At 48.6% G+C, this 26,309-nt stretch overlaps 2 protein-coding genes across 3 annotated transcripts in view; both read right to left on the bottom strand.

Annotated features, from left to right (window-relative positions):
* rftn1b (raftlin, lipid raft linker 1b) overlaps nucleotides 1–26,309 on the bottom strand; it is a 76,565-nt gene that overhangs the window by 14,092 nt on the left and 36,164 nt on the right. The window contains exons 4-7 of one of the 2 annotated variants that reach the window (XM_040165422.2): nucleotides 19,122–19,230; nucleotides 15,351–15,834; nucleotides 8,591–8,794; nucleotides 2,155–2,273 (exon numbers count right to left, since the gene is read on the bottom strand). In XM_040165422.2, the coding sequence (XP_040021356.2) occupies nucleotides 2,155–2,273; nucleotides 8,591–8,794; nucleotides 15,351–15,834; nucleotides 19,122–19,230 (916 nt within the window). The remainder of the gene's footprint in view (nucleotides 1–2,154; nucleotides 2,274–8,590; nucleotides 8,795–15,350; nucleotides 15,835–19,121; nucleotides 19,231–26,309) is intronic. The other variant, XM_040165424.2, reaches the window with a different exon arrangement.
* On the bottom strand, nucleotides 10,188–11,860 carry LOC144389509 (uncharacterized; the record flags this gene model as incomplete). The annotated part of the gene is made up of 1 exon (XM_078094596.1): nucleotides 10,188–11,860. A coding segment is annotated over one exon (1,521 nt), but the record flags the coding sequence as incomplete, so codon positions are not given.

Genomic DNA, 26,309 nt, shown 5'->3' on the forward strand with positions numbered 1-26,309 from the left:
TAGTGTCATTGGCAGTTCTCCTGCCTGCCTGCTTGTCAATTAACTCTACTGTCATTCCAGATCTTGTCATCAACAAGAAATCATCTCACTCTCTTCACCTGGTCCTCGTGCCCTTCCCACCTGCAGCCCAGTCCGTCATTAGTCCCTCACTATTTAGGTCCCGACACGTCCACTTGTTCTGTTTGTACGCCAAGTTTCCCCGCGGGTCTCGATTAACCTGATATCCCGTCCTGCCTTTTTGACCACCAACTCCCCGCCTGCCCCTTTTAGGATTTGTTCACCTGTCTGATTGCCATCCTGGTTCTGATTCCCTGCCTGACCCTCTGGATTTGTCTGTTTGACCGATATCACGGTTTTGACCCTGACTGAGTTAGTAAAGAACTTTGATTGGATTTCTGTCTCAGAGTTGTGCTTTTGGGTTCTAATACCTGTAACCTTTCACAGCTGTTGTACTCATTGTAACTGTAATTGACTTGATTGCTAAGTCTCACCCCCCCAAGATACTGTTGCTAGGTCGGAGGAACGTTTACAAAAACATGGAGACGTCGGATCGTGTAGTTTATTTTCCTCCCACAATAGTTCCTTTTATAAATGGGACAACTTTAACCAACTTTCTTTTCCCATCAGTAATGAACAGACCTCATCCTTGATACGCGCCCCCCCCCCCCCCCCTCTCGCTAGACAACACTATAAATGATCGCTTCCCTAGAGGGAATCGGCTTCCTCTTCTTCTTCTTCGCTGAGCTTCATTCATCCAAACACATTTCAGACTTCTGGATGAATAAAACTGTTAAGCTCTTAAGGGGGGGGTTGGGAAACGAGATGGCATATATAAAGAAGATAGGGGGGGGGGGGGGGGACAAACCCACCGCAATCAATATGCCGCCTTATTTTTCATTGTAATCATCCCGGCACTGAAACAATAACGAGCGGCGAGGATACTTTGCATATCAGCGTCGGGGCGGTGATCACAGTGAATGGGGGCTGATGTGAAGCGCTGATCGCCCCTTTGTGAAGGAGTGTGCTGTCAATCTGATGTGGCGTGCTGCAGATTGCTCGGGCGCAGGCGTTTATTTTTTTATATTTTTTTCGATAAAGTCCCGGTGGAAGGGCTGATTGGATCTCCTGGAACACCGGCTGATGGTTCGCCGTCGTTCACTGTTGACGCTTGTGAGGAAGCTTTGAGATCCATCAGGCTGTAACAGTCCTGCTATTCGTCTCCGAGGAGGAGGAGGAGGGGGAGGAGGAGGAGGAGGAGGAGGGACTTTGCGGCTGTCGGCTTTTTATTGGGACATGAGGCCGTCAGCTCTGGGCTGGACGATCCCGGGGGCCTCATTTTTACGGGACAAAAGTCTCTTTTCACACTTGGACAGCCACGGGGGGGCACAAAAAAAAAAGCCTAAATTCAATTACGCCGATAGCATCGGCAAACACCTGGAACCACACACACACACGTGCACAAACATGCACACTCGGAGGCAAACACGCGGTTGAAAGGCGGTAAAATGTCTGCAAACCCTTCAACTCTATAGACAGAAATCCGTTTCCAACTCGGAACTTGTGCCGATGCGAGACGGTTATCTTCTTCGGGGGCCGATAAGAGCTTGTTTCCTCATGATAAGACAAGCGACCACCACACGTCACATAGATTGAGATTTTACAGATTTGCCTTTGGAGTTGTTGCGTCCGGGGGGGGTGTGAGGAGGGACTGGAAGGGCGCGATAACTTAGTGACAACTGATTACGATACTAGAGGTCCAGACGCTTTGAGGGGATTTGTGCTCTAAACAAGCCTGGGCGATGTGGCTTAAATATATTGTTGAAAAAGACGGCATCTATGTGAATACTTTGCCTTTATTGATTGATTTGAACTTATCTTTGTAGACTAGAGCGCCAGAGTTAGACGATTTGGTTGGACACAACCTCCGGTCATTTGCACTCCTATTTTACCACCATGAACGTTGGCATTTTGAAGTAAATCCTGAGGTGTATAATTGAGGCGTACAACATGTCATTTCGACGTGTAAAGCCTCGCACGGTAATTGCAAATAGCCTGGACTCATTCGTTTGGAGAGCAAAATCATTTCGTACGACCTTCTGGAGAAAGACGCAGAACCCGCGACGCTCCGAACAAAAGACAAATCTGTCCACTCACGTTGATGACGGTCCACTGCTCCACCACGATGGCGTCGTAGGTCGGCGGCGCCGCGTTCGGCTCAACCTCGCACGCCTCCTGGAAGACGAAGACGCTTTCTACTGACTTGGGTAGCAAATCTGCAGAGACGAAGAAGAGAAAGAAGAAAATAAATTGCGGCGTGAAGAGAGCGTTCACCGGACGGAGCGCGTCCGTCTTGTCTGCGCGGCTTCTTTTAGGCCCTCGGGGGGGGTCAGAGGAAATGGAACGGTGTCACTCGGCCACGTTCACACACAGCCCTTTAATACACAGCCAGCGGCGTGTATGAGAACGTGCACTTATACAATATGCAAAAGGAAGGGGCAGGTATTCCCCCTTCTTGGATGTTTTAAAAAGTAGAGCAGACATTATGCGCCGGTGGTTTTCAGGGACCAAACAAAGACTAATTGCAGCGAGGATGCACCAGCTGATCGGATTCACAGGATCAGATCAAAGCCGCGACTTGCAAGAAAAAGAAAGGAAGACGGACAGGTTTTAGCGACGGCAAAATGTATCCACTGATTGAATGAAGTCAGCCTGTGAGGCATTAAAGCACAAATCCTTTTGCTAAGCCTGAATAATTCACCTTTACAAAGACTTGAATTAAGCGAGCCGCATAAAGACGTTGGCGCTTCGGGCGGCGGGTGTCATTGTGCCGCCGCCGCTGACCGAATAGATTTTCTAAGCTTCTGTCCTGTTGGACGCTAACAATCACAGGATTGGCACCCCGAGAGCCGGGGCCCCTCCCCAGCCAAAGTCTCCTGTTATTCATTTGACAGACACACACACACACACACACCTATACACACAAACACAATACCATGGTCCAGTCTTCCCGGCTGGCCTGAGTGCTTTCTCATTACTCCCACACCATTTACACATTAATGCAGTTTGCAGGGGCCCGGGCACCAACACGAGACTCTCCACATTTCATTACCGGGCCCTAATAGCGGGGGGATGAGAGGCTGCTGCAGGAAAGGGGAGAAGGAGGGAGCAGGAAAAGACTGAAGAGATGGGGCGGAGGGATGACAGGCTCTTTTATTACCCCCCCCTCCCAGTACTCCCCCTCCCTGTAAATCTATTTAGGAGCCGCGCACGCTCAATTGAAGACATCTCTCAGACGTCCACTTTCTCAAATGCAGACATTGTGGCTGTTTAGCTCGTCCCCTCGTTGGCCTTTCTCTCTTCCTCCACTACCTCTATGCCCCCCTACCCCCCTCGTCCTACACCTCTCCATCTCATTCCTCGGGCCCCCCGGCTTGTAATCGGAAAGAAGCCGCTTGCAAACGTGAGAGGCCGAGGCCCGACAAGGGAGGCTCGGGCACAGTCTCTCCCTGTCGCTCCGTCTCAGGTGAGCATGCGGATAGAGGCTGTGCAGAGGAGGGAGGGGGGAGGGGGGGGGGGGGAGAGAAAGAGGAGAAGTGGATGAGAAGGAGTCAGTCGCTGCGGGCGTGGAGTCCGTCTGGGGAAATGCACCGGTTGCGTGCACGAATAAACATCATCTCGCGCCTATTGACTGAGAGCCGAGCGAAGCGCCCGGAGGGCCCGACTGAGGAACAGTTGTTTACACTTGCATAAAAAAACTCCAAGGTCGCGGGGGGGGGGGGCGAGGAGAGCAAATACAGTTGCGTTAAAAAACGAGTAGTGACAGCGTTGGGACCGAGAGAGACACACAGCAGCTGAAACCAGCACCCACATGACGGATGGGTTGGGAGGCGGGACTTAAGGTTTGTGTGCGCGGGTGTTTGATGGTAGACGGGAGGTCTTGTTCCTTATATCCGACCTGAGCGAGTGCAGAGGAAGTCGCTCCCACACGCCGGCCTCGGAGCCGCCGAGCTAACTGGAATTTACTCAATGAATCATCAAATACTTTGATGAAGTTTCAAATGTTAAACTCTTCGGTAATATTTGTTATTTTTGTTTTTATAGAAAATGCCTTTCTGCGGGCAGAAACTGAGCGCCGACTGGCGAGGGGATTCTTCTTGTGTCCTTGCCCTCGAAAACTCACCTGAGCCTGTCACACGGCCCTGAGGCCGGTGCTAACGCGCCCGACGTTTCACACATCGGAGTGTGTGTGTACTGTAGATCAAGTCCCGCTGCCCAAGGTCACGTCTGACACAACATGATTTAAACATGTGTGCCAGCCGCCGCCTCAGAGAGCTGGAGACGGGCTGCTGACAGCTTATCTATTTTTCAAACAGGATGAGTGGACATGAGGGAAAAGAAAAAGGGACCATGGTCTCCTGTGTGTGTGTGTGTGTGTGTGTGTGTGTGTGTGGGGATTGGATGGACTGGCACCTGTGTGTTACCAGGCAGACTTTAGATGGGAGAGAGAACAGAGGATTTGAGACCAGGTGTTCTCTTGGAAATTCTAGTTTATTGCAAAACGGAACTGAAACTTTGTTTAAATTCCAGCGCTAATTGAACATTATATATATATATATATAGCGCTGTTGGTTTGACCTGCTGCCCCCGCGATTGTGTAAGGCGATAAAGCTCCAACCAGACCAACGTCTGTGTCCTGAAACCGAGAGTCGAAGTATTTTAAGTTACGTAAAGTTACCACTACTCACTTCCGTGATTAGATTTTAACCACACACCCAATCTTTTTTTCTACAGCTAACCAAGTTGCTTCCTGTGCGAGAGTTTGTTCATAAAAGGCCCGTGCAACGTGAACGGGCGGATGTCGACGCGGGGGAAACCGTGAATCACAGACCCACCGGCAGATGAGCGGTGTTGCTAATGCGCACACAACGATTCCCTGCAGCCGATTTGGCTTTCGTTCTTACTCTGAACAAAACGTTCCCAGCTTGCGAGTTTTAACTTTAACCACCTGAGTGCATCTGCCGTTTCATCACGCGGCCAAATACACCAACCTGCTCGGTCGGAGTTCTAGTTCATGAGCACTGTCTGCGTACGCACAGATGCACTAACAATGCAGTTGTAATTTCTCCTGCGGTCAACTTTTGTACTGTAGAGAAACGTTGCACATGGTTTACTGGTTATTTATTTTGTATTTATATTCTGTGTATCGCTGTTGCTCTCTCTCTCTTTCTCCTGGTGGGTGTCTCTTGTGGCATATTGTGGGTGCACGGGGGGCTCGCTGCCTACGTGGGTCTGCAGGCAGTGCCCCAGTTTGTGTGCATCTTTAATACGTGTCTTATGACATTTGCAAATCCAATATTGCTGTAATATCCCACCCTGAGGCTCGGGCGAGGTCTCCTCTCACTGCACACAATCCTGTCACAGCAGACAGGACTCACACCCTGTGAGCGACCCACACACAAGTACACACGTGAAACAAAGCCACTCAAATGCTTTCTTATCCAGCTTCACCATGGAAACACATCTTTGGAAGGCGCGCAGGGACCAACACGGTGCGTTTTTTCCTGTGTAAATGTGCATCCCTCTGGACCGCAGCACAGCAGATTGACAGAGAATATAGAAAAGAAGCACAGTTTTTAGATTAAAAAAAAAGAGACCGACTGCAGGAACAAAGGGCAGGTCCTCTATGAGCTCTGGGTCAACAACGACAACAAGAAACTTTTCAGAGGAACGTCATTTCTTACTTGTGAGGAACTTTTGAATGGCAATGAGTTTAATACGGATGCCTCTATATGACCCACATAAGTAACCCGCTCGGCAGCAACGGCAACTCCGGGCTTAGTTTGCAACTAAAGCTAAACTAAAATACTTTAGGTTAAGAAGGTTTTCCAAATAAAGCGAGAGTAAATGTTATTTGAGCGTCACACTTTGTATGATTTATAAATATTTAATATTGTCAATTCATTCACCTTGTCCTTTCTCCCCCCCCTCCTCCATGATTAAAGTGTACAGCTCATTACGTGCTTTCAAAATGACTATAAATCATGTTACTCTTTGGAATTTAGGCATCAGAAGCACAGAGCTGCTTGGGTCATTTATTCCAATCAGTTACTGAGTAATGGCCTTTGCTTTGCAATAATGTATTTATGTTAATTTATGGTTTACTTTTAATGGTTTGAGTTGACATTCAGTAAAACAGTGTCTTCAATGAAAGATATATGTATAATATTTGGGTGGATGAGTCGTGGTCGATGAGGAATTTGGCTCTGGTTCAGCATTTCTCTGATCGCTCTCGTCCTTCAGGCTATTGAGCACTTTGTCCTGGCCAAAGGAACTTCAGAACAACACGTATCGAAGTGCCCCAAACAGTAATAAGAATCTACCGCAGTGCTAGCAGCTGTTTGAGCTAACATGCATCCTAGCGTAGCACGTTAGCATGTTCCAAGTAGCGTTCAACTGCAGCTCTTGGGAGCGTCGTTTTGCAGATCATTTTACCTTGTTCATCTGATAGTGGGACGAGATCAAAGGGGAGGGATTACCGCGGAAATTACAATTCCTCTCGAGTTCAACATGGATTTCGTCCTTTCAACAGATGTGGAGAAATTTCAATCAAAAACGCAAATGTCAACCTCTGGGTTTTGCACCGGGAAATCTCTGGGGATGAACAACGTGATTAAGAGTCACCTTCTTGGCACCATTAATATCTGCACCAAACTCAATGTCGATGGCTCCCACCGCTGTTGTTCCCCATCACATATTTCAGTGTGGACCAAACTGGCGTTCAGCAACCTACAAGTCACTGGCGTCCATGATATGAATCAGGCGAGCTCTGCCACACATCTCTCTTTTGAAGCAATAGTGTAAAATCAATATTAGTCCAACAGGATAAGAGCGGGAAAAAAAAAGGCCCCAGGAAGGTCGGCCTTTGAAAAAACAAAACACACCATTGCCCTCATTAGGCTGCGTGTGCGTCTGTCAGCACATGAAAGCCGAAGCACGCGGCGTCTCAAAAACAAGGCCGTCACTGTCGCTGCGATCAGCCCGCCCGACAGCGAGCGTCTCCGCATGTCGGTTCGCGTCCTTTGGAGTGCTGCCTTCGCTGTCACACGCGCGTCCTTGAAGTGTTCATGGGCGGGTTGAGACGGTCTCCCGCGCCGTCTCGTCGCGGATTCAGGAACGCGGTCGCTAAATGTGGAAGCGGCAGGGAGGGATTCTGCTCCTGAAGCCGAGCGGCGCGGCTCTTTCATGCAATTAGCTGCCAACAACAAACGGGGGGGGGGGGGCGCTTTTGATGTCGTACCGCGAGCTGCTCTCAAGGGACCAGAATCCTCAAAGTGCGGCGCTCACCTCCGGCGACGTTTGTCTGTTCTTCTAAAGTGGCTGAGGCCGAACTTTTTGGGGCTGAGTTCGCTCCTGTCAGTCGGCGAAAGGCGGTCTCAGAATGTGCTTTCAAACCCTACCCAGTAATTTCACAAAAGATGCGTATCTTATCAGTGCAAAATGCGAAAATATGTTAGAGGACCCTAATAAGCAGAGAGCATAAAAAAAAAAAAGGAATCATAATAACACACTTCATTACTCCATTCGCAGGACATGAAATATGCATGGAGGCACTAATTTGTTATCAGGTTAATTATCTATGTTTCAGAGTTGCTGAGGCGTTCACTTTTCCAGATTAATGAATTATGACTCTTATTTACTCTGGCTGGCTGATTTCTCCAGTGACACAGTGGAGCGCAGAGCCGCCGGGGTGTGATGGAGGAGGAAGACCCAGACGGCAAATGGTTCAAAAGAGGATGCTAGAAAGCGCCGTCTTCCACTGGTGGATGCGAACTCCGTCCCTTCGTCATTTGTTAGAAACCATCGGAGTGTCTCAACTCAAAACCTCCAGTGGGCAGAGACGCTCGACGCGCTGCAGGAGCAGACCTTTGGTTTCGCACAGTGGAAATGCAGATATCAAAGATCACATTAAGCCGGCAAAGAAAGTGTCACAGCCTTTGAGCCTGCGCGCCGAGAAAGACTTTCTCAAGTATATCGGAGGCAACCTCGGTTCGCTCTTACGCCTGAAACACACCGAGCAACAGCAAAGTGCAATGTTTACATTTCCTGCTGCTGGGAGTTTTCTTCCAGGGTTTCATGTTGATTTTATGAGTAGTGGTTTTTAATGATGTAATAGCCTTAATGCGTCATCATGAAAACCTGAGGGAATAATTTGTTCTTATGTCAATTTAAACGCGCATTGAGTGTTTTTCAATGAAACCTTATCAGAAAAATGCCGATGTCCTGATCACACATTAGACTAAATATTGGCAGAAGGATTATTGTTGGCTGTGGATATTCTCCTGCTGGAGTTTGACGCCAAAGGTTAAACTCACATTTAACTTGCACCTGCAGACCTTTGGAGGTTTTGTTAACAGTAACGGTCGTAGCTTTGAGAAAACCCGGAGAGGAACGACTCATCAGAATGTGCGAAGCCAGGACCAAAAGTAACGGCTTCTCTTGAACTCGCACCTCCTGTTTTTGGAGGTGTGACCCGACAGCGTCACGTGTGAGGAGTAAAATGCAGACATTTCATCTGATCTGTTTGGCTCACCGTTCCCGTTGCCCAGGTGGAAGTACCCGTCGACCAGCGAGGCTCCGCTGTTGAAGTGCTGGGTCATGTGATCCAGCCAGTTGGCCTCCACTCCTTTGACCCCCTCGTCGCAGTTCTGAACCCGCAGCGGCACCTTGACGGTGTAGTACTTCATCTGTCCCTCTCGCACCGGCGGGTGGTTGTACAAAGCCAGCAGCTCCGCGCCTGTGGGGAAAACAAACGCCTTAAACTCCTCAGGGGTCATGGCCGTACAGATGTAGCCTCCGTGGAAGTCCCGCGGCGTCGTGCTGCTGATCATTAAACTACTGCTGTTCATTGGCCGCGCTCCAAAGTGCATTTTGGCACCGCCCGAAGGAGCATTTTTGCTCCTCGGCCGTCTGAGGTTTTAGGAAATTACCCGATAAACGGTTGGCGCACAGACAGCGGGGCTTCGGTTTGAGATGCACAACTTTAGTTGCAACGCTAAAGACTATCTTCAGTAATTAGTCACGAACCATTTCTTTACTCCTACTTTGTTATTTTGGAAGACTTTCCTGTGACTGTCCCTGACCACACAAACCCAACGGGAGCAATGTGGCAAGGACCCATTGGAAGGACTCCTTCTTGGCTAAGAAAAGGCTTGGCCACCGCGTCGGACCGTCAACAGAAAATAATGACTTGTTCTGTTAAAAACGTGCCACTGCTTCTAGTCTTGGAAACGGACACTAAAGCATAGCTCAAGAAATTAGGCGGCGCTGGCGAAGCTTGTGTTCTTTGGTTAAAGGACTTTTTGTATCATATCAAGGATTTAAAGCTGCAACCAGAATCTTTTTTTCAAAGGCCGTGCAAGATACTTTAATACAAACCTCAGCATCACTATTATATCATGAGCAAAAACTCCATCTGGAATAGGCCAAAAAAAAAAAAAAATTGCATTGCCCCAAGCTGGACTCATCAATACGCTGAAAAAACTTTTCAAGGCTGCTGCCTTAATAACAAATGTGAAGTGAATCAAAGGCAATTTGATTACGTTCGTGCAACAAGTTTTCGTTTAATGTTTTCCAGAAGTGATTTTTTACTGAGACAACTTTAAAAGGGACCATTTCATTGAGTTAGTGCATTATTCAAGGTTATAATATGAACTAAAAGCTCTCCAACTAGCTGTTGTTTACATGAAATATAATATACTGTGTATATATATCTACAGTGTATATACATATATATATATATATATATATATATATATATATATATATATATATATATACACATATTAGTCCAGCGGGCCTCAGGAGGTATAAACAGTCTTGGAAATATGCACATAGTTCGTATGTCGCTGCTCCTCGCTCATATCATACTAAATCAATATGGAGAGACTTTTATTTGTTGTGATGCGAGGGAGTGAAATATTGGCTATTTGGGGAAAACACAATTGTTGAGATGAGAGCGCGGCTCGGCTCAATTCAAATAGAGTTTGGTCACATTTTCCCCCCTTTCTTTTGAATGCAAATGTCCGACTGTCAATTCACAAGTGAACCAGATGGATGAGCAGAATGTGCGGAACTGCCACCCACACACACACACACACACACACACACACTGACACACACTTTGACATGGGAGGGGGGGTGGCTGGGGGAGTCATGGCGCCGACACCCAGGAAGTATGAATCATTTATAACCGTTTCTTTGTCTGGCGCGTCTGACTGATCTGACAGCTGGCCACCAAATTCCCTAAATCTTTTTAGCCATTTGTCACTCACTGAAAAGTTTAATCACGGCGGAACGTTGACCGTCTCCCCGTCGACCCTCCCTCCCCTGTGTTGCCCCGCGTTACGACGGGGACAATATGGCAAATGAAATCTTGGATGACACGCGTCCGACCTGCCGGAGCGACGCGCTGTCGGTTCGGAGGGTGCGAGCAGTTCGGTGGGTGCGAGCGGCGGTTCGGTGGATGTGAACGGCGGTTCGGTGGATGCGAGCGACGGTTCGGTGGATGCGAGCGGCGGTTCCGTGGATGCAAGCGGCGGTTCGGCGGTTCGGTGGATGCGAGCGGCGGTTCGGTGGATGTGAGCGGCGGTTCGGTGGATGTGAGCGGCGGTTCGGTGGATGTGAGCGGCGTTTCGGTGGATGTGAGCGGCGGTTCGGTGGATGCGAGCGGTGGTTCAGTGGATGCGAGCGGTTCTGTGGGTGCGACCGGTTCGGTGGATGCGAGCGGTTCAGTGGGTGCGAGCGGTTCGGTGGGTGCGAGAGGTTCGGTGGATACGAGCGGTTGGGTGGATGCGAGCGGTTCGGTGGATGCGAGCGGCGGTTCAGTGGATGCGAGCGGTTCTGTGGGTGCGAGCGGTTCGGTGGATGTGAGCGGCGGTTCGGTGGGTGCGAGCGGTTCGGCGGATGCGAGCGGTTCGGCGGATGCAAGCGCTTCGGTGGGTGCGAGCGGTTCGGTGGATACGAGCGGTTCGGTGGGTGCGAGCGGCGGTTCGGTGGATGCGAGCGGCGGTTCGGTGGATGCGAGCGACGGTTCGGTGGATGCGAGCGACGGTTCGGTGGATGCGAGCGGCGGTTCGGTGGATGCGAGCGACGGTTCGGTGGATGCGAGCGGCGGTTCGGTGGATGCGAGCGGCGGTTCGGTGGATGCGAGCGGTTCGGTGGATGTGAGCGGCGGTTCGGTGGATGTGAGCGGCGGTTCGGTGGATGCGAGCGGCGGTTCAGTGGATGCGAGCGGTTCGATGGATGTGAGCGGCGGTTCGGTGGATGCGAGCGGCGGTTCAGTGGATGCGAGCGGTTCGGTGGGTGCGAGAGGTTCGGTGGATGCGAGCGGTTCGATGGATGTGAGCGGCGGTTCGGTGGATGCGAGCGGCGGTTCAGTGGATGCGAGCGGTTCGGTGGGTGCGAGAGGTTCGGTGGATACGAGCGGTTGGGTGGATGCGAGCGGTTGGGTGGATGCAAGCGGCGGTTCGGTGGATGCGAGCGGCGGTTCGGTGGATGCGAGCGGTTCTGTGGGGGCGACCGGTCCGGTGGATGCGAGCGGTTCAGTGGGTGCGAGCGGTTCGGTGGATGCGAGCGGTTCGGTCGATGTGAGCGGCGGTTCGGTGGGTGCGAGCGGTTCGGTGGGTGCGAGCGGTTCGGTGGGTGTGAGCGGCGGTTCGGTGGGTGCGAGCGGCTCGGTGGGTGCGAGCGGTTGGGTGGGTGCGAGCGGTTGGGTGGGTGCGAGCGGTTGGGTGGGTGCGAGCGGTTCGGTGGAGCTCTGCCTCACAGGAGCCGCTCTCTGGTCCACGTGCAGAGTGCTGAGTCAGGGAGAAAACTGCTTTTTTAAAAATTGGGTCACAAATTGGGTCACGGCTCTTATTTCTCTGCGATTGTGTTTGCAATTAGACAGGAAGCCGCACTGAGCCACATTGGAAACAGAACAGTCCTTCGCTACTGAAGGGACTGACCATTTACAACAGCCCGACACGAAATAACAGCCACCGGCCAGAAACATGCTGCTCAGACTACGGTTCTCCAACGTTATTAGATGTTTTCTTTCTCGTAGCGAGAGAGTTTTCCATTCATTACGTTCCATTACGCTCTAAAGAAGCATTGATTGTGTCACCGGGGGGACTGCGATTCAGATGGAGGGGTGGGCACCTAATTTAGTAAACCGGATGTACTCATTGAAATACTCTTCGGGTCCGTAAACATCCCTAACTTCCCTGCTGTGTTCACAGGCGAGAGAACTTCAGCAGGGGGGTTTGTACCAAAATATATGGGAAATATCTCATATCTATACGTAGGCCGACTGTGGACTCCAGTTTAATAATAATAATAATAATTCAAAATGGAGTCTGAATCAACTGCCATTCTGTCAGCTGAATCACGATTCATCTTCAGCTACAATCTCTAGAATCACGACGCTCTTGAGATGCATTGATGCAAAATGTAGAAAAAAAGCCAATGTTTCTATTTTCCAGCTGCAGCTGCAATGCAAATGTTAATGTGGCTGATCTTGGCAAGTTCAACCTGCATCTAAAGGATTTAATGGTTTTGATTTGCTGCAATGTATTAAATGTCTATATTAATGTTTGCTATTTTGGCATAAATTCATTGAACAAAACGATGCCTGAGGATTCCTAAAAGTGTCTTGGAAGCCTTTTAGTGACAGACGATGTGAATAACAGTCAGCCGTGGGATTTTACCAGCCATGACTCAAACCAGTGAACCTCCAGCTACAGCGACATCTCTTAATTCCTGTGAAAAGAACAGATACTTCACTGTGAGAGCACGAGGTTAAGGTACTTTGATCTTTACAAACTCCATTAGCGGCCGACATAAATCTCTAAAACGAGTGTGTTGCCGGGCTCAGCGCTCCCCGCGTCTCCTTCTTCCACCTCGGCCTTTAAATGACACGAGCAAACAGTATTACATGCATTTATCTATAAATAATAGACGGAGCCGAGATGCGACGGAGAGGATGAAGCGGTGCAGCGTCCGGGTGCTTTTTGTTCCGATCAATAACTTTATTGCTGTTTTTATAGAATGATTATGCTCATTAGCGTGCTACAGGGCAGTGAAATCTCACCCAATGCCCTGATGCGGGGGTATTTAGAGCTTCAGCGGCTACATGCGCGGACAGACCGGAGCTTATGACTCAAAGAATCCTTTTGTGCCTAATCGAGCGAATTAATGACATCGGCAGGAAAAAGGTCGGTGCAGCTAACCGGACTCTGGCAGTCCGGCTAACGAGAGAACGGGAGCTCGATTCGCGTCGGGATGCCGAAAGCTTGTCGATCAAAGGCTTATCGGAAAGCGCCCCCCCCAAACTGACAAGAAATGTAATAAATGCATCAGAGGAATCAGTTAAACACTTCTTATCCCAGCTCTGCCCACAAAACACGTGAATTAAATAAATAAATTGCTGATCTGCATAGTGGCTCGTGTTTTTGGAAGAGGATCTTGGGCAGAGAGATAAGACTGAAGAAGAAGATGAATAGCTGTAAAATTGAAACGTTCCCTCAGTATTCTTGAAAAGAAAACAACCCAGGTGGCGTTTAATTCCCTACAAAAGGTTTTTCGCCCGTGCAAATCAGTTGCATCTGAAAGCAAACGCAGGTCTGTCTTCTCCCAACATAATTGTACAGCTGTCGCTACCGTGTTACGCCCCCCCACCGCGTGTCCTGAAATCAGAATCCGGTTGATTCTCCAAACTTACGGGCTCCGTTTTTCTACCCGGAGCTCCGGTCTCGGGGATGGGGGGGGGGGATCAGTTTTAAAGCCACAGACTCCACGGCCAACACTCCCACGTTCACCTCCAGAGCCGAGGATCAGCGCGGACAAGCCGGCGGTGCGGCCGAGACTCTCGGGCCTCCTCGGTCAGACCGGGCATTAGTAGAGACAGGGACATGGGAGCTTGGCACGCTCTGCCGTGCCACCCCTGCTGGCTGCTAAGGCAGGGACTCAGTGTGGGGGGGGAGCTGAGAAGAGGACGAGGCAGTGGGGGATTATCTCACAGCAAAATGCACTGTGGGGAGGCCCAGATGGACCAGTGGGCTGTGCGCTGCTGTGATGCCAGTTTTGTTTTCACCGCACACACACACACACACACACACACACACACATATTGACACACGCACAACTAAAGGCACAAAGTGTGTGCGCATTAATTATGCAACACACTGCCTTTAAACCGTAATCTCTTTTACACACAAGTACGCGGTATTTACACGAGCACACCGGCGTTAACACTCCCACCGGGACGCGTGTCCAATGCGCAGTTCGCACATAGCGCCGACACAAAAATAGGTTCGGTGGCGGGGGGGGGGGGGGGCGGTGACAGTGGTGGGTGTCTCCATCTGTCCACACAAAACTGCTCAAATAAAGACGATCATAAATGTCTGTTGTAATTTTAACGGCGGCTCCCGCGCGAGAAAGAGGTGGGGCCCCGTCGCCAACAACTCGGCGTCCCGGAAAGACACCGAGAGGCCGTGAAAGGCGCGTCTTTCCTGGTGGGTGAATTTCACGCGCTTGGCTCCGTCAGGCTAAGCGCGAGCGTGAATTTGTATGCACCACATGCCGCCAGACGATTCCCTTTGTGCAGCGCGGGGAGAGGATTATTTCCCAAGGCAGCACATTGTTGTGTAACATCGAGGCAACACCAAGAAATGACACCTCGCCACGGCTGCCAAGTGTTTCAAGAGGGATCTGGGGCGCCGCGCTGTTCCTCGCTTAAACAGCCAAAAGGTACGAAACCCAAAACACACATTTGCAGAGATATCCACAGCGACATCGGCTCGGGGTTTGAAGCTGCCGGTTTGAATAACTTACTGTGCGACAAGAAGCTACGAGTGTCGGATTTAACCCCTGGAGGCCTCAGCTGCTCCGGGACCAGCAGTTCACGCTGGCGTCCTCCAGAGAGACGCTGCGCCTTCCGGTTGACCTTTTTAATTATCTTAATTGCCATTTCTCACTTAGTTCTGTCGGATGCTGGTGTACATCACGAGGGCGGCTGTGCGGCGGGTCGCTTTTAAGCTTTGTTAAGTTTGTAAAATGTTGACATTTACGTGTAGAGTCCCCATCCGGCCAATTAGCGCTATTTCCTTTTAAAAGCTCTGTTCACCCAAATAACAAGATGGCATATTTACTCCCAGTAGTCATTCAAACATCTTGGAATCTGCACCCCAGAACGACGCAAAAAGGTATTTAGCATTGAGGAAAGTAGCTTTGGGAATAATGTTTACAGAATTTTTTCAGTAAAGGGGCAAAGGTCAACGTGTCCTCATTCAACGGCTCATATGACCACTCACCGTCGCCCCTCCGCGGGCGATATCTGGGCCTCTCCGTGGCGTCTCTGCCGCTGTCTCTGTCGTTGTCGCGGCTCGGCGTCTCGTCCTCCGTCGCCTCCTCGCCGCCGTGCTCCGGATCTCCTTCCGGCGTTGGAGACGCCACGGGAGAGGCCGCCACCTGACTGCCCTCCCCTCCGCTCCCCGGACGCTTCCCGGGACTCCCGCCCTGACTCTTCTCCCCGGCGCCGGCCTCGCGGGAGGCCTCCTCGTTCCCGGCTCGGCCCGCCGCGTCATCCCGAGCCGCGGGAGCAGGAGCGTGGTGGTTTCCGGGGCTGGACGGGCTGGAGGGGCTGCGGCTCCCCAGGGAGCCGAGCACGGAGCTGGGGCTGGAGTGCAGGGAAAGGGAGGGCGTGTCCGGCTGACGGATCCTGGTGCACGGGGCCCCGTATGGTTCCTGGACGAACCCCACGAACATCACCCCCTGGTCAGCAGCATCCTGCATCTGCTGTCGGGAGGAAAACAATGAAAAAATCAAAACAAATGCTACATGCTGTGATGGGTGTGATGGGCATTATTCGGGAGGCAAAATCAAACCAACCTATCAAGCAGAACATACACAAATTATTTCCCAGGAGATCCAAAACTAAACTGACACCAAACTTTCAGAGTTACTTTGAGATTAATTATCTTGAAACTGAATTGTTTTCCCCACACAACAGTCTGCATGGAGTCCCCAGCATCTGCTAGTTGGTTCTCCACTCCGCCTTCTTCGTCCCGGCAGCTTGTCCAATCACTCAGTGGTTGATTAGATTGGAGCTGGTCGGGCTCGGGCCGCATCACGAATCCAGCGCTCCCCCGTCCTTTATTTTATGTCAATATTGGGATTCTGCCACGGAGCGAAATGGAAACTTTAACTGTCAGAGAACGTTAATGATGCCATTCTCCATTTCTGGAACCCTCCATCAAGCCTGCCCCCCCCCCCCACTCTCTCAGCAAAGGCAGAGCCCGTCTCCATTTGGAGCCACAGTGAGGAGAGAATAGAAATCAAATCAAATCGCAGGTTATTCACTATGAAATTAAATTGGAAAACAGTCGCATTGTTTCCAGCCGTATTGTTTAATATCTGTGAACGCTCTCTGGGTCCGTCCATATTATTTTCTCCCGGATATATTGAAATGGAATTGCTGAGATAAAAGTGAACCGTTGAATCTCATTTAATGTTAAATGTTGATGCAGAGAGAGAAAGAGAGAACTGAGTACATTTGAATTGTGTGCTTTAATGATTGCATTTATTTTTAGCACCATTATCATTTTAATTTGATCAAATGTTGTGTTTGACAAAGTGGAACCGTTGAGATTAGATTTGCTGCTCCAGAGACGTCTTGCCGACAGTTCAATACCATAAAAAACTACACGGGTGCCTGAATGAGAACACATTACAGAAAAGGTAGTTAAAGTCAAATAACTGACTAAAAGGAATAAAAAGGTTTTTATTTATACAATAACTAATTGGATGAATATTAATTGATTAGCCCGGCCAATAGAAAATGAATGGACGATCATTTTGATAATTGATAATCAGCCTCTGAAACAATTCAAAGGACATAATGTGGATATTTGTTGTAATGATGCGTGCGTGTTTAAGTGAAGTTGATGAGGAAATGCCTTAAAAATCACTCAACTCACTGAGTTTATGGTCTAAATCTCTAGTTTCAAGTCTTCCTCGATACAAAGTAAAGTAACTTTAATAAACATTGTCTATTTTGAGTCAAATAGTCCATAAAGCAGAGAATATTTTAGGGCGGGCTGGTTTGATTGACAGGACGTTGCCACGGAAGTTTGGGTGTCTTTTTGTCTCGTAGCTTCCAGGACGTCACGGTACGTTTACTTTTCATACACAGCCGATGCTTTTTCCTCCAGGTCGGATGGAACAAGATAATCCAGAATAAATCAGACTGTTTGACGGGACTGAATACAATTTAAATAAACATAAAGCCGCTGGCTAAATGACACGACGGGAGAACTGGAGGCTGTGCGGTTAACTGAACGAGAAGAAAATTGTCACAGCCGTTCAAATGTCTGATGATCCCTTTTGGGACCTACGGTACTAAAACAGAAAACAAATGAGGGGAAAAATACAAAGTGATCATTCTTCTTAACTTCATTTAAATGAACAGACAGCACTGTCTTAGATGGAACTCCCCCAGGTCAAGAAAATGAGATTTTGAGGTCACAAAGGAACCTTTGCATTGCATCATTTCTCTTCATTAACCGAAATGATGCCGAGCACAAAGTTGATGAGAAGTAGTCTAGAAGCAGCTTCCCGTATTCTGCCACCGGAATATCAACAGCCTGCCGAGGAAAAACTCATTTCAATTTTGACTGGAGACCACATTTCCTATTTCCCCCGTAAGTTATTAAAGTGGAACCAGGAGCAGGTGTCTGAAGGTCAAGATGAAAAAACCCGCGGACAGAGAGATTGAGCGGAGAGATGACGGAGACAGCGGCGAGGGGATGACGACGGAGATCAAGACGGCGAGAAAGAGAAAGCAAATGAGAGCAGAGGGGAAAAAAGAGAGACAAAGAGGGAGAGAAACCGACGGAAACCCGAGAGAGTCTGAAGGGAATGGACTCCACCGTTCATCCATGTCCACTTCCCTTTTTTTAATAGATTTCTAGCAAGGCCGCCTTCTCCTCCAGCGGACCCGTGGCAGCTCAGAAGATTAAAATGATAAGCAACGGTAATGAGGTCCTACAGGACTGCGGTTGCATGACTAATCGAAGGGCAACATGTACAGGAAGGTCCAGGAGCGAAGCTTCAAAGGCCGACGTGACGCTCGCAGACTAAGCAGAGGAGGGAGGAGGGGGGAGGGGGGGGGGGTTGGACCACGATGACGCGGCATCATCTGCTAGGAGCAGAGGAGGGTGTGTTCACATGTATGTATGTTTATACAGTATAGATCATCTAAAGTGCTATTTCAAACAAGCGGCGCGTTCACGATTCATCATCAGATCGGTGAACAGGATGAGGTTGAAAACGTTTCTGGTGTGCATATGAGCATTAGCCTTGAAGCATTAAGGAAACACAGCTTTTAGTATTTTACTTACATGCTGTTGGAATTTGACGAGCGTTAAACTGCAGCACGGACAAAATATCTATCAACGTTTTTAGGCAACCGTGCTACAGACGCCTGTCGAAATGGCTCATCATTTAATTGAGTTGCACAACAATCAAAGTAGTAAAGTTTCCACTAATTCATACCTGACAACTCCCGAAACACACGCGTGTCGCCGCCACCCGCGTGTTTTTTCTTTTTTTATCTTTCAAAGCAGCAATTACGCAGAAAAAAAGGAGAAAAACCAAAACGGTTGTATGGTTGCTCCTCTAACGTCGTGTAATTCACTGGCACATGCCTCCGAGCATTTTGTGACAGGCTGCAGTTAAAAGCCTCCTGCCTGACAGCGCGCCGTTGAGTCTGGTTGAGTCTTCAGTACATCGGCGAACGCGTCGACATGGCGCTCAGGCGGCAGACACGTGCAGGGTCGAAGTTGGTTTGACTTTTGGCTGCAGACCGGGTTCATTTTTCTGCTTCGGATCCCCGACTCAGTATTTGAAGGCAGAAATTTCATCCAGCCTTCAGTTGGCTGGAAGAAATTTCTGGGAATAAAAGTCACAACAATTCCTCTGCGGTGAGGAAACCCAAATATCTCTCGCTCCCTCCCTTCCTCCCTTCCTTACTTCCTTCCTTGCTTCCGTGCAGCTAGGCACAGGCTGACAGAACCCCCGCCTACCTTCTTGACGTAGCCCTGGATGAGCTCGGGGGTGGGCACCTGCTCGGCGGACAGACACTCTTCCAGCTGCAGCTTGTACGATGGGCCGACACACTGGCTCCTTTCCACCCTGCAGGGACCACAGAGAGGAGGGGGGGGGGGGGGGGGGGAGGGGGGTCAATGAGGGCACGCGTATCCTTCACTCAAATGCAAACCAACAAAGAAAGCGAGATTTAAAATGAGGAGAATTACAGAATTACATCTTCAGACAGGAAGCTACAGGCACAGCATCAAATCCATAATGCAAAAATACCCCCCCATCAGTGGATTAAGCCGAGCCAAGAGGCTTTGTTAACGTTCTTATTCGCCCCCCACTGTCGAGGTCGTATATGTGAGCCATGTAGATCTATTTATGTGCTGTTCTGTGCTCTGGAGGAAGTCCCGGAGCCCGGCCTGCACCTCCCTGCCTCTCATCCTGTTGACAAAGGGGAGGAAGCCCCACACGCCCTTTAACCTCGGCATCTTTTATACATGTATCGTACGTGTGTGAGTGTGTGCGCTCTCTTTAGACAGACGCCTGATGAGTAAAAGATGCATGTGTGCATGCTGTTTAGCGTGCTAGAGCCTCCTGGTCCATGCAGACTCCCTCTGAGCACGCATGCATGTCACTGTGTGTGTGTGTGTGTGTGTCTCACGGTGATTGTTCTGTCAGCCTCGCTCCCTATTGACCTGTTTAATGAATCAATTATGAATACCATTTGGGAAATTAGTAGCCAATCAATGGTTAATGCCTTTTTGCATGTAACTGTCAAAGAGTTGAACGCATAACTTGGTTATTGTGCATTTTTAAACAAATAAGATTTTGTTGCAGCTTTCAAGCACATCAAATGCTAAAGCAAGTCAAAACGAAATATTAAAAATAAAAAACAACACCGAATAAATTGTAGTCAAAGGCTACAGCTTGATAGCCTCTGTTTTTGTTTGCCAAAGAGGCTTCCTGTCGTCTCCAAGCGCGAGATGAGTTGACAAAGATTCTTCCACAGCTCCAGAAGACTTTGGACCCCTTTCAGACTGCAAAATACTACCTGTGCCGGGTGAATTTCCTTTGAGTCTATATTCTCATGGAACCCGGGAGCTTCTTTATATTCTCCACCCGTTCGCCTGCTCCTCTCTTGCAGCCCGTCAGAAACGCGCCCACGCTTCACTCAGCCCGCCGGAAACCCACGTGGCCAACGTCTCGCTCGTTGGAGCAAAAGCACTCTCGTGATTTTCCCGCACGAATACGCCACACGGTTTAACAATCACAGTGTCTAAACGCCGGCCTGCAAACGTTCATTACGGCGAGACGAGAGGCGCTCGCAGGAGCCCGGTGGGGTCGTCAAGAGTTTTCTCTTTCCTGCATATCAAATCATCACGCACAGTGTACAGTACGGGACAGGAGTTCACAAGCAGCTTTAAGGAACGATATGAAAAGCCCCCTTTTTTTCTTTTTTTGCACGCTGATGCAAATTCATTTTAGAGTAGAAAGAACACGTTGTTTCATCGTTTCAGAACCTATCACGGAAAATAAAGAAAAAATGATTCAGTGCTTCCGAAAATGCGCTGCGGCGAGAAGATGTCACTTCTTTTCAAGCGGGGAATGACTCATTTTGGAACACAGCTCTGCATGGGAAGGAGACTTCTGCAGGCAGGAGGGGGGAGAAGGAGGGGAGAGAGAGAGAGAGAGAGAGATGTGGGAACAACAATTCAAACTGTGCACTCGGTTCTGGAGAGGGGGGGCGGGGGGGCCTCGGGTTAAAAATAGCAGCTGCATCACCTGCAGTCCATCTTCTCTGTGTGAGGCCGTGACTTTTTCATGCGGCGTGCGGCACCTCTGCTGTCAGACCTCGGAGGGCCTCGTGCGGTTAGACGGGTGTCAAAATGACCGCCCGCCCGCCCCGTAGACCCCCCCCCCTCACCCCCCCCTTCTCCCTCTCCCTGGTCGGCCCTGCGGATGGGTCACGCCCTCGGTTTCGCCACACAACATCTCGTGTGGGGGCTGATGACCCCCAACGGGGCCGAACACGGTTACACGGCGGTTAACTGTGAATTACCTGATAATGTGGCGCGTTGGGGTTGGTTTTTAGCAGTGCAGTGGCCACACCATTTGTAAATACGCGCCGATCACTGGGGTATGAAAAAAGGGACATACTTTTTTTTTTTTTAAGAGGAAGTCAAGCTGTAAAAAAAAACCCATCAACAACCAGTTCAGTTGTAGAAATTTAAACTTTCTCAGAACAAACCTGCACTGAACTAGATTTCCTTTTGTTCTTTTAATTAATCGGCTCCATTCGCTGCAATGAGTGCTCATTCCTCTGGTGTTTTGTGAGAATTGAGTTTTCTCTCCTTTTATTTGTGCACTCAGTCACCTCATTAGAGTTAGACTCAAGCCCCAAAGATAAGCACTCTATATACCTGCCTACATATTTGTTTGATAAAGTTAATTGAATACATCGCCTGGGAAATTGTCAATTTCACCAAACAAGTAAACTGCTGCTCCTGCCTCTAGATTCATCCTACCTGTGAAGAAATTTATCGGCGATCCCAAATCAAAAACTGTTAGCGTCATGATAAGATAAGTCAGCAGGGTGTATCCTCTGGAAACCACGAGCCAGCTAATGTAGCTTGAGCGCACTAAGCACAGTTGTGAGGCTTGAGTAGCTTGCAAAGTTCTGCGGATGACTCTCAGGTCTCCGCTGCACGCGCGTTTACTCAAAACGCATTCAATTGAACGCGGCATGCGTCCAAGTTGACTTAGAGACTGCCCGTCTCACTGGTCCCCACACTACTTCTGGTCCAAGTGTAAAGCAGATCGATGAAAAGGTTCTTGAGAGATGCTAGTTAGAGATGCATTCTATTAAGGAAGGCCGCTCTTTGCTTACCGCTTTGTTTTAAAAGGTATACTTGATGTTGATGGTTCAAATGGACATTTATCGTTGGACAACTTCAGAATACATTTCACACAGCAATCAGGATTGCACATGTTGATTTGACATAAATCTTAAATGCGTTTTCAAGAAGATTGGTCATTGTTTATTTAATACGTTTTAAGCTTATTAATCACACATACCTTATGGCCCCCAGTACAACTTCTCTACGTAGATGCCTTGATTTGTAGTTAAATGCCACATGTTTGAGATAAAAAACACTTGAGAGGAGTTGAATGAATTCACTTCTTTCTGCATCAGGGACCGAGTCGTGCCCGACCTCCATCTATCGCCGTGACGACACACGTCAGGGAGCGACTGCATGTTTAGCACTCTGCCGATGTGGGGGCTTTAATCGTACAGCCTACTTCTCCTAATGTCACATCGTCACACATTCGTGAATAATTCCACCGCAGCATACTTCACCCTCCAATGTTGTTTTTTTTGTGGGTGGCTCTTTTTTTGCCTCCTCCATCTCACGCGCCCCCCCGCCCCCCCCCCCTCTCTCTCTCTCTCTCTCCCTCACTCTGCACACCTGAGCTCCTTGCAATTACCCAATAATGATGAATACATCCCATCAGACGTTGCCTGCTGAACTGTAACCCTATTCCACCGCAATCAAATTGAACACTGGGAAATTTGACAGTTGACATTTTAAATTTCCAAACGGTGCAATCCATTCTGTGCGCATTGAAGGTTTTCTTTTCTCCTTATTTCCCCGCAGTAGGTTGTTTCGGAGGGGGGGGGCTGCTGTGCGGTGACAAAATTGCCTCGTGAGGTTCCTGAAGTTATAAGCCACTTAACCGGACGTGTCATCCAGGTGACAGTGTGTAACATCCCTGAGACGGCACAGCGCTGCACACCCACAACCTCTGTGCGTTCCTGCAGCGTCACCTCCTCCATGTAAAGTGCATTGTTGCCCGAGCCTTTCACACTAGGGGCTAATACTGTCGAGTCCTGACTGGGATTGTGTTCCCAGACAGACTGTGCATTCTAAATAAAGACCCTCACACAGCTGCTGCACACCAGTCGGCTCCTCCGCCTCGACTTTCGCTTCATCTGCAGTCTAGTCGCTAAAAAACGCCGTACGTCTCTCTGAGAGAAGGATGAACGGCTGCTCGCTGTCATGCTGTTTCAACCCCATTCACTACACCCCCCTGTCATCCCTGCCTGACAGCAAAAGGGAACAGGAGAAGAGATGCTCAGATTTGTTTGGGGGGGGGGGTGTGTCTCTTGTTCCTCCTCCGCCGTCGCTTTCCCCGTTGAAGGTTCGGGTTCCTCAGGGCCGCTGCTGATTTGATCAGCCGTCTCCACGGAGACAGACGCCGGAGATGAAGCTCGGGCCCGCTTTGGTACCAGGCCACCGGTGGATGGTAGACTCCTCGTCCCTTTTCACTCTACAACTCTCTCCTTTTTTTTTACCGTGTGTGACTTCCTTCTTCCTTTTTTGTAGAAGAGAGATTCGGTCCTTTCTGTTGTAGCCTTTTCGTACGCACTCGATATTCTCGTTGTCCTGTTTCTCAGCTGCTGCACTGAATGTGTGTACATGCCGAAGGTAAACCTGGTGTGTTCTATACAACAGCATGTCAGATGATTACTAATAGCCACAATCTGCAGGAAGGGCAGATAGGCTGCCATGAATTCTAACAGAATGACCTTCTAAAAGGTGTCAGGGTGCCGTGTCTGTGCCCACAATAAGTTCCTTAAAGCTTCCTTTGGTTATTCAAGGCACCAAAAGTAGCATTTTCTGCATTGCCGATGGGATGTTAGTGGCAGTTCCAAGGCTTGGGTGGGATTAAAAGTCTCCTGATTGAATCGTAAGTGTAAATGATGAAAACAGATTTATAAAATGTGTATTTATATGATTAAAAGTAAGGACAAGTGTTTCGGCAGGAAACATCCAATTACTGAGTGCAAAATTCTGTTACATGCGCCACTAAGCTGGTAAAACATTTAGCAGTTTAATTCCATTATGCTTCATATTCTGGGTCAATTTGGGATTATTGCAGAGATTGTTGCATCACATTTTGCCCAACTATGACAATGCTGACTGTGGATCTTATCTTTTCACAGCAATTTTACCGTCCAAATCTTAACCTTTAAAGTGGCAGATCAGACAAAAATGAATTGCTCTGTTGTTTAGATAAAAGGACTTGATGTAACGGACACATGGCTAATTAGTGACGCTCTTTTAATGTACCTACTTATTTAAAAACTTCACCTTGTAATAAAACAATGTTTTTTAATTTTTTAAATGATTATTTTTGAGTATCTAAAACATTTAAATAATCATAACCATTCTTTTACACAAAGTCATTGCTTCCTTTTCCAATGTATTGCTTTTATTTACTACGTATATATATTCTTTAATGAATATTGCCTACTTTAATCATAGTTTTCTCCCACTTCATTGAATGCTTAGATCCTTTTGCAATTTAAGTCTCCCACAAGGATTAAATAAATTCATATCATATTTTAAAATCCATCTTTTTCACCAAATTCCCTGCAGTCCTTCACCCTTTTGAATCGCATTCATGATCCTTTATTTATTAAATTTTCAAAAAAACAATAATGAAAGCTTTGCACGGTAAGTCTCTTTATTTTTTTATTTGATGTCGTGTGTTTTTTTCCACCGTGATCAGTCCGTGGTTGCAGCAGGACTGTCGGCGCACAGCGGCTCGGATTATTACACTCCTCACTCTTGGTTGTTGTGATATCGGGGTATTGGTTTTCTGCAGTTATTGTGCCGTCGCTGCGGGTGAAAGCGTTAGCTAAATGACTAAAACGTCAATGTAGATCAGTAGCAGAGGTGTCGTGTTTATGCTCAGCGGTGAGGATATTAAAGCAATGGTTTGTCATCGCTGTGCGATGCGTTTTGGCCCGCGAGGAGTCTGCGGCGGATTTTGATGGAGATCAACATGGAGACCGATGAGATTTACGCTGAACCCTTTTTGTTTATTCACAAAAAGATTCAAGCCGTGTGCAACTGTAAGAAGCTTGTATATGATACTGAAAGAAGAAGGTTCAAGTGCTGAGTCTCAAGCCTCTTCAGACAGGGGCAAGACACACACACACACACACACACACACACACACACACATGCCCTGCAGGGAACAGTGTTTTGGTAAACCGACCAGGATGTTTTTTTGGAGTCGAGAGCCAGACTTAAAAGCCACCGGGGCTTCAGCTGCCCGTCTGCATGTCACGGCTGCCAAGGAAGGAAAAACAAAATACAGGAAGACAAACTTCTCCCCTCACAGCTTCAATCTTTTTGATTGTCATGTTTTTACTTGAGCAGGCTTTACAGTCCGTGGTCCCGGGTGAGATCATGGGGTTCCGAGACACCTGGGGCTGTCGGACCCATTCAAAGCATCGGGGTATTTCAGCTTCAGCAGGTTTTCATCCTCAGGCAATTTTTAGACGGATTCTGACCAGAAAGAATGAAAGCGCTTTGTGCCGTCCATCTCTCCTCCTACATGCCCTTCAGCCACCATTGGCGCCGCTCCCCGAGGGGCTCGGGCACAGGGCCGAAGGGCATGTGTAGGGGGCGGGGGTGACTTTGGGCCAAGCAGCCGGTTTTGGCCGGAGTATGGAAAGGGCCGAAGGGTAGAGGACTGAGATGATTGCTGACTCAAGTCCAAGTAGCTGCCCACAGGACAGCTTGCTGAGCCACAAACAGATGTTGTGATGCTCTGATGTCAATCCTGAAGAGTCGCTGAAAGGTTGAATGTCTGAGAAAAATGTCACCACCGACCTCCCAGTGGCACATTACTATCATGGATAATATCTCTGTGAACATGAAAAAAAAGCAATAAACATTATAGGAACCCTACTGCCCCCCCCCCCCCACTGGCAAGCATTCTATCATGTAACACTGTGTATGACAACAATGCATGATAATAAAGCAAAATCTGAACCCCCATCTGCATAATGACTCCAATTTAGGGGCATTAGCATTCTCAAGATGTTTTCTTAAGTGACTGTAATCATTGCATTGTTGTGTAATGAAAGAGGTCAGGACAAGTTTGAGGCCCCTCAGAGTTGACTTCCTGCCATTATTTAGTAAAACAACATGTAATTTAAAGGTCTTGTGTGTAGAATGGAATATTTAGAATATTTGGCAGAAATGGAATAAAGTACTCATCTGTTTTTATTTGTGTATAATCACTTGAAAGTCATTGTGAGCTTAGAATGTGCTGGTTAAATCTACACAGAGTGTGATATGTTCCCCCGGAGCAGACAA

Source organism: Gasterosteus aculeatus, chromosome 20 (genome assembly GCF_964276395.1).
Source record: "Gasterosteus aculeatus chromosome 20, fGasAcu3.hap1.1, whole genome shotgun sequence".
NCBI lineage: Eukaryota > Metazoa > Chordata > Actinopteri > Perciformes > Gasterosteidae > Gasterosteus > Gasterosteus aculeatus.